This window comes from Aptenodytes forsteri, unplaced genomic scaffold, assembly GCF_000699145.1.
Source record: "Aptenodytes forsteri isolate BGI_AS27 unplaced genomic scaffold, ASM69914v1 Scaffold209, whole genome shotgun sequence".
Lineage (NCBI taxonomy): Eukaryota > Metazoa > Chordata > Aves > Sphenisciformes > Spheniscidae > Aptenodytes > Aptenodytes forsteri.
Genome location: NW_008795034.1, coordinates 4,491,992 through 4,500,252, shown reverse-complemented (window position 1 = coordinate 4,500,252; position 8,261 = coordinate 4,491,992). Strand labels below are relative to the sequence as shown.

At 49.6% G+C, this 8,261-nt stretch overlaps 2 protein-coding genes across 2 annotated transcripts in view; one reads left to right on the top strand and one right to left on the bottom strand.

Annotated features, from left to right (window-relative positions):
* The window catches only part of RPAIN (RPA interacting protein), a 3,809-nt gene extending 781 nt beyond the window's left edge, over positions 1-3,028 (top strand). The window contains exons 2-8 of the mRNA XM_019471301.1: positions 170-284; positions 399-472; positions 1,044-1,107; positions 1,633-1,747; positions 1,966-2,029; positions 2,135-2,272; positions 2,821-3,028. Coding sequence (XP_019326846.1) covers positions 170-284; positions 399-472; positions 1,044-1,107; positions 1,633-1,747; positions 1,966-2,029; positions 2,135-2,272; positions 2,821-2,850 — 600 coding nt within the window. The 3' untranslated portion in view covers positions 2,851-3,028. The remainder of the gene's footprint in view (positions 1-169; positions 285-398; positions 473-1,043; positions 1,108-1,632; positions 1,748-1,965; positions 2,030-2,134; positions 2,273-2,820) is intronic.
* Positions 3,029-3,633: 605 nt separating this feature from the next.
* C1QBP (complement C1q binding protein) lies at positions 3,634-8,258 on the bottom strand (the record flags this gene model as incomplete). The annotated part of the gene is made up of 5 exons (XM_009276461.2): positions 3,634-4,061; positions 5,415-5,537; positions 6,408-6,503; positions 7,559-7,646; positions 8,113-8,258. Coding segments are annotated over 5 exons (603 nt in total), but the record flags the coding sequence as incomplete, so codon positions are not given.
* Between the last annotated feature and the right edge of the window lie 3 nt (positions 8,259-8,261).

Genomic DNA, 8,261 nt, shown 5'->3' with positions numbered 1-8,261 from the left:
CTCTTCCGGGGCCCGGCGCTGCCGTCGCGGGCTGGTTGAGGCCAAGCCCCGGTAGGAGTTGTCGCCCCGCTCCCGTGCGACCCCCCCTCCGGGATGCGACTGGCCCTGGGGCCCCGTCTCCCAGCCCAGCGCGGCACTAACGGGTTCCGTGTGGTCTGCTCCCTCCAAGCGCTGCAGGGAGAGGCGAGGGACCAGCCGGGCGAAGCTGCTGGCCCGGCACCGCCGGGCCGGGGAGAGAGCGCGTGGCCAGGCCGTGGGCGCGCTGCTGGTGCAGGAGGTGATGGGATGCGACTGGCCCTGGGGCCCCGTCTCCCAGCCCAGCGCGGCACTAACGGGTTCCGTGTGGTCTGCTCCCTCCAAGCGCTGCATGGAGAGGCTGAGGAACAGCCGGGCGAAGCCGCTGGACCGGCACCCGCTGCAGGCCGCGCAGGGGAGCCTGCCGTCCCTCAGGGGAAAGGAGGCCCTGGCGCAGGTCAGTACGTACGGCGCCCGTGGGCTGATGCGTTCTCCAGCATCCTTGCGTCAACACGCCACCCGCCTAACGCAGGCCTGTCAAGTACAGCTCTCCGCAGCTGTGACTTCGGTCTCTCGCCGGCTGCAGTTGGCAAAACTCGGAGCGCCTGGGTCTCCTGCTCCCGCGGCGCGTGCGGGGTGTTGTGCTGTGGAAGCGCTTGCCTTCGGGCCCACGGGCGGGGAACTTCCTCGTTTCCTTCGCAAACTGCGCGTGAATCGTGGCAGAGGGTGGTTTCCTCATCTGTGTTTTTTTAGAGCTGGTCTGTCGCTGACCGCTCCTGGGAAGGGGAATAAAACTTTAGTGTTTTAAAAAGCAGGTTCTTGGACAGGCCGTGTTCTATTGTGGCTGGCTTTGCGCAGGTGGCTATAGTATAGACCGCTTTCCACAGTGCGTGCTTCTGCACGTACAGAGATTTGCCAGATAGAATAAGCAGGGTGAATTTATGTTGCAGTGACAGCTCAGTCAGGTGCTGGAAGTTAAGTGAGAAAGTAGCCAGAATGGGACAATTACTGACTGATGCACCTTTCAGATGCTGGAGGACCCCGATGAGCTAGCAGTACTGGAAGAGATCCAACAGGAATTGATCTTGCAAGGTAATCTCTTTACCCGTTTTCTGACTCCTATTTGATTTGCAATATTCCTGACTTTCTAGTAATCCAAACTGGCTGAGGGTGCACTCCTTGGTTCTTGTAGACCACGTGATACGGAAGAGCCTCCTTAGAAACCTCTGTAGCCTCTCTAATGCATTGAGACCTTTTTTGACCGTTTGAAGAGTTTAAGTGGCATTTTAAGGTCTGTGAGAAGCTGAGAGGAGACCAGAGAAACAGGACTGAGGTGTTTGGGGGCTGTAGGAACCTGTATAAATCAATTCAGAACGTTTCTAAATTGTTGGTTAGAAAGCTGAAAGTCACCCACTTGAGACCGGCTAAAGACTGAGCCGTAGGAAAAACTGGATTAACAGGAATGATTTCATCAAGTGTAGAAATCTGATCCAAAGAAAGAAAAGTTCAGAAACTAGTGGCTGCCCCAGCCTCCATCTGCCCAGCAGCTTCGGGTGTGCTGCTTTGTCTTCAGTTCGTTAACAGACGCGCGAGGGGATTTTTGCGGTGTCATTGCAGAACAGTCGATGATAGAAGAGTACGAGCGAAGTCTGCAGTTCGACGAAGAATGTCTCAACGCGATGCTTGATGGCTTGGATGTCAGTGACAAGGTCATCTGCCCAGTGTGTAGAAAGTAAGAAAGCCCTTGGCATTGGAATGAGGTTCTTCACTCCCCTACAGCAGTTTGGGCTTAGAAACAGGCAAAAGCGGTGGGCAAACGGGCTGCTGTTAGTCTTAACTGCCACAAAATGAAAACACCTGAGCAATGATCTCCTAAATCTAAGAGGTTTTTTGCTAAAAAGTACCTTTGTTCTGGTGGTTGTGATGACGCTCATTGTATGCTCCTTCTAGGAATAACCTGACTGTGAGGAATCACTTGGTTTTTTGCCAGTGTGGATTATACATCATCACGCAGGTAAGCTGCGCTGTGAGTAACACGTTCAATGTGGCATCTTAAGTCTGCTGCTGCCAAGAGGCAGCAAGTTCAGCGTGCGATTTCTTTTACCCCAATTTTTCCCAGGGTATGACAGAAGGGAAGCTTCGGTCACTTCTAGAAAACACTGTAACAGAGCACAGTCACAGGTGCTTTCACAACCCAGAGTTCACAGTTACCAGTGGAATGGAGGAAGAAGCAGCCAGTCTTCTCATGAGCTGTCCGGTGAGTCTAAATGTCAAGTTCCCGGGAAGGATCTCTGCTGGGATCCGCTTCCCAATTACACGGGCAGAAACCACAAGTCTGTTGATTTGTGTTGCGGTTTTTCCACAAACTTCCTTGGAAATGGTTTTACTTTTGACCACCAGTAACTGTAAAAGGAAGAGCCAAATTACACAACTTAACTGCTGGATTAGGGAACCTTTCAAGGACCTGTCAAACTTAGTGCCTTACCTTTCTCACACCTTAGCCAGCAACTGCCAAGTGTGGTGGAGCATCTGTTCAGATAAGTGGTTCATGAAGAAAAGTTTTAAAAATTACTTCAGTTTAAGCCTCCTCAAAAGGCTCGCCCATACCTCTTAGAAAACACATACCGCCCCTTTGGCTCAGGCTAGAGCTAGCAAGTTTTTAGCTTTGCTGCTTAGGTAAAATCACCGTGTGTACCTACACGGTGAGGACAGTGTTAGGAGCAGAGCATTTCAAATCGTTTTGAACATTAATAATTAATTTTATACATTGCTATCGTTTCTCTGTTCAACTTACCTTTTGTAAAGGTCTGTGACTCCTGGACGATTCTCCTCTAAGTTGATTCAGCTGCTGCTTTTTTACTGGAAGGACTTCAAGGCTAGAAATCCACCCAGAGCATATTTTTATGTATGTACTTGTAACTGCTGTGTCAAAAAGATACTTGAAAGGGCAGTAGTACTGCCTTGACCTGCACTTTTGATGGCACAGTATATGTTTTGAAATAAATATACTTACTTAATTTCAGCCTTTGTGTGGTCTTTAAGAATGCATCGGTGATCTCACAGCTCACACTGGACTTCAGCTTTGGCTTCTGTTTAAACTTAATATGAGCTGCAGCTGCTGCCCTGCCGCAGGGCCTTTGACATCAGCATCCACAGCCTTTCAGTCGTTCCGCTGGAACTGAAGTGCTACAGCCTCCCTGCGGTACTTTTCTAGAACAGCTACGTTAATACTAATATAATAGGTTATGGCAGCACATCCCTTTTTAAAACAGCTCCTCAAACACAACGTTTAGGACCCTGAATTCTATTCCCTAACACCCAGCCAGCCAGCCAAGACTTCCAGAAGGAGATTCACATTCATAATTAGCACTGCTTGGCCAGCAAACTTCTTCCTACAGATGCAACTATGCTGACGGAAGGGCACGCCCCGTGCTTGGTGGTACTGGAATAGCTCTCCCTGGAGAAAACTCCGGGCCAGCACACGCCATCGCTGCAGCAACAGCCCTGCGGGCAGCTGCATTAACTGGCTCGGGCACAGACAAACACTAGCATCGCTTCTCTGGCAGGTTTCTGGTCAGCAATGATACAGCAGGAAGAAGAGAAACCACCAGTTTTCAGTGATATGTTGAACAGATTTTATTCTTCACATTCATTCTTAATTGTACAAAAACCACCAAGTAGGGCAAGGCAATTCTGGACCACAACGTTAGAGAACTTGATCTGGGCTGCAACATAAATACAAATCCCCAAATACAAGCGAGAATCCTCATTCTCCCATGATGTTCACTTCCAAATTTAAAGTTACTTACTCTCTGTATCTGTTGTGAAGATATATTTGGGTATTGCTGGCTGAGCAGTGCTGTGGAATACCCACACTTGAAGCTTCCCAGCCTAACCTACTGACATTTGACAAAGCTTTTAAGGTCTTCAAGGAATTTAATGTACTCCTGGTGCTCCAGTGCAGTGCTGAGCTCTATTAACTCATCAGCAAACGTGTTGTCCACTCCTCGATCGGCCAGGAAATCCATTAAATGATCGTACAGAGCCTGGAAGCAATGAACAGGAAACTGCCTTAGCAGAGCGCACCTGGGGAGGGGTTGCTTTTAAAATGTGCCATGGCAGCTGGCATTTCTTTCTCCCAGGAAGATGTGGCCTGCATCCCGCAGGAGACCAGGCAGCTCCCCATCCCCTTCCCAGCAGGCCTGGCCCTGGGTGTTATCAGTTGGAGGGAAGGGGCCATGGAACAGGTCATCCAAACTTGACCATATAAACCCAAACCCAACGTTACAAACAGGCCGTGCTCTGGAGATGATCAACTGACCGTAGGAGTCAGCAGGTGAAGTCTGTCAAAGATTACACACACCCAGCTCTGCCTGTCCCCCCTCTATAGTGATGTGGCCTTGGGGGTGAATTGCTTTAACAGTGTCTGGAAAGGGCGGTATCTCACGTACATATTTGTTTGAGAGACTAAATCTTTACAATCATCGACTCTTCTTTCTCCTTCTTTTTAATCCTACTTAACTGTTGCAACTCCAGCGTATGATAATGGCTGTGGGTTCCCGCCTCGCTCCTCAGGAGAACAGATTCACTATTACTGCTTAGTGCAGTAATGCCAGTATCTGTCACACGTTTCTTGGGGTTTGGGTTTGGTTTTTTTTTAAACAGACCAATATTACTGAGCAAATGATTAATTTTGGACTTCTGCAATCTGAACAGATCACAAATCACACACATTTTTAAATTAATTTTCTGTCTTAAGTCAGAGAGGAAAAAAAACCAGTGTGGGATGTTCTAGAGCACGCTAACCAATTCTAACATGAATGCTTCCCAGAGAGAGAGACGCGCTCCGAGTAAAGTTTTAATCATTATGATACACATCATTATGATACACAGCCTCCAACTAAGACTTAACCTTTTGAAAGCCTGGCATTGAGAACATGTAAGCAGATGCCAGATTCTTGGGCATATTAGTTTTTAGTGTCGCAACTATAAAAACATACCTGGAAAACCCAGAAAACAAAGGCATCTACACGTGGTATGTGATAAGCTACATTGTTAAGCACATAGATCAAAAGATGTTTGAGCAAGCGTCAAAGCATCTCTGAAGTGTAATATAGCTGCTAGGAAAGCAACCTATAAAGCCTGGAACAGAACAAGTTTCAACGTGTCTGTCTCTGACTGCCAGTAACGCCGCCAGCACTGCACAGCTGCTGGGACCATGTAACAATCCTCGCTTCGCAGCAGAACCGCTATCTCCTGACAAGCTGGGGCAGAGCGGGGCAACGCCCAGCCTCAGACGTGCGGGACAGGACTCATTCATAATTCAGGAGCAAAAGGACAGCTGGGTGAGACAGGCTGAAGCGCCTCCCGCAGCCTGCGACCGTGGTAGCAGCACTTACCCAGTCAAGGGAATCCGTATTGAGGGTGTAGTTGGTGTCCTTCCAATCCGATTCTCCAGTGGGCTGAAAACTGACCTCCCGAATTGTGAAAATATCACTTTCTTCCTCTCCCTCATGTCCAACCTGAAACAGAAAATGAGATGGAAGACATCCAATTAGCTCTAATTACCGGGCACCTTCAGCCATCTCATCCCGAAGCTAGGAATATCACACTGCAGGCAAAACCCCAAGACCAGTGCTAAAGCTGTGCCTCTCCCCTCTCAACGTGTGCCTGTGAAGACAAGCACAGACATGCACGAGACCGCAGGAAACCCCCTCAGAGGTCACTCTGCCAGCTCATGCCGCCAGAAGCAGCCGGATGGAAATCAGCAGCCTGATTTTTACAAAGATGCAAAAACCTCTTCTGTGTGGTTCTAAACCTGTCTTCCCACGTCTGTCTAACATTTGTCAGCTAGGACTGGCTGCATAAATGATCTGTCAAGGTTTACAAAATAAACCACAAAGACAAGTGTGCACCCAAGCTCTCAATTTTATTTTCTCCCCCCCCCCTTTTTTTTTTTATCCCTACTTCTCTTTGTGACACCTCACAACAATGAGATTTGCAAGTTCCTGACACACTGTACTAAATCTATCTTGTTTTGGCCGTTTTTGTTTACCCCTCTCAAGCTGCCATGCTGTTAAAGTTCAGCCATGCCTCCCTTCTCTAATGTAATTCAATAAACAAGCAGCCGATCAGAAATGCCAGGTCAGGATGTGAGGAATGCAATGGAACATCTCCTCCCCAGAGAGTGCTCTTGCAAACGCAAAGCCTTTTTTTTTGTGTGTTAAAAAAAAAGAGAGGGGTAAGAGGAGAATGCATTTTCTGCAGATCCAGGAAACCAACAGCCTATGAAGAGCAGTTAGATTCAACAGCGGCACAATTACGCTACAGTCAAGCAGGAAACACACAGTGAGTCACAGCTACGGCTGACACACGACCAGTTTGATACCCACCTCGTCTTCGGGATAATGGCAGTCAAGAACGAGGGTCTGTTTTGTATCATCTTTTATTACTTCCACAACAAAGTTTGGAGTTGATGTAAGATCAGGCTAAACAGGAGGAAAGTTGCATCAGCATTGGAGTCTGAACAGGAGCCAAAGCGATGGCAGTACGGCCCACCAGCGCAGCCCGTCCAGCGCAGGCTGTTCCCTGCCACCCTCCTTCTGGAGTCTCTGACCTGGCCAGGGCAACCCAAGCCTCCCTCAGCCTCGCCAATGGCCCTGCAGCCCCTCCTCTGCTCTGCGGCTGGGCACACGGGTAAAACGGCAGCTGGGAGCATCTGCCACCCCCTGACAACCCAGAGAGCCTGCGGCTCACCTGGACGGGTCCCCCCGAAGTGAGAGGAACTGGGACCTGACTCACATTGTTTTGACAGCAGGAGCTGCTCGTGTCTGCCCTCCTTCATGGAAGAAACTTGGCAGGGCACAGAGGCTGCCAAACTCACGTACACGTGCACAGATCCAGCGCACTGCGCCTCCTCAGCGGATACAGGCGCGCCCGGGAAGGGAAGCAACGTACAAATGTCCCCAGTATTGTCCCACCCAGCTGAGTGCAACGCGCTGGAATAAACGCTACCATGCAGAAAGCGCAAGTTAACTGCCACAAACCGAGCAGCTGCATTCCTGTCTCGTTCAGCATCAGTGTCACTGCAGATGAAGCCATCTGCCTCAAATCACATTGCTCAGTTACAGTTTCTACCGGTATTTTTACTAACAGTCTTACTAAACAGGAGTGAGACGCTTCTGACCAACAAAACCATGCAAGTGAAGTCATGTGAATAGCTTTGCGTTTCGTTGACAACCAACACGGTGAGTTGCGCTAGCCAAGTACAAAAGGCAGCATTTGTTGCAGGGGGTTGCAAAGGCAAGAGGTATCCGAGTTCCTCTCATTTCTCCTCGTGGAGCCCTCTCACCCCGCTCTGCCTTTCTGCTGCAGAGAGGAGGGTCACGGCCAAGCGACAGCCAACCCAGAAAAATCTGCGTTTTGTGACTTAACGCTCCCAAATATCAAGTGAGAGGGGGGAAAAAACCCTTAACGCTTCCAGGCAAGGTTCTAACTTCCCTCTGTGCACCCATCGGTGAAGTGCACGTCAAGACCAAGTTACCTCCTGCTCATCAGGTTTCTGCTCTTCTTGTGTTTCGTCATCAGCCGAGGGTGGAATGCTGTTATTGATGTTGAACGTGACCGTTATCCTTCAAAAGAAACAGAAGCAGTTACTTGGAACACACCCAAAAAATACCCATCAGGATTTCTTCTCTTCGAAGCTTTTTCCAGTGGGGACAGCGTTACTGGTGTTGAATTCGCACGCCGTGAGCAAAGCCAGGTATTGCAGTTCGAGTTTAAGACGCACACCTGCGTGAAGCTGGCCTCCTCCAACTGCTCTCACGAACAAGCGTTTTTCGAGTTTTACCGGACTGAACTGTAACGCACAAAGGCTGCACGAAACTTTGTAACGCAGAATACAGTAGCAAACTTGTGTTAAATTAAAAAAAAAAGTGCCTTTGACCCGAGGTGGTGAAACAAAGAGCCTCTGCAGCGTCCGGTTCGCGCGGGCTGGACAGACAGCAGTGGAAGTAACACGAGCACACGGAGGAATCTGGTTACCGTCATCTACCGGCCCCCTCGGCACAGGGGCTGGCCCAGACGAACCCTTCTTACCTCTCGCCGGCCACCTTCCGCGCCAGCTTGGCCTCCGTGCCGTGGACTTCCAGCTCCCACCCCCCGGAGACCTTGGGCAGAGATTTGTGTTTCTGGATCTTTTTCTCCTCTTTGATCTCATCCGTCAGGAACTGCGCGAAGGCTTTGTC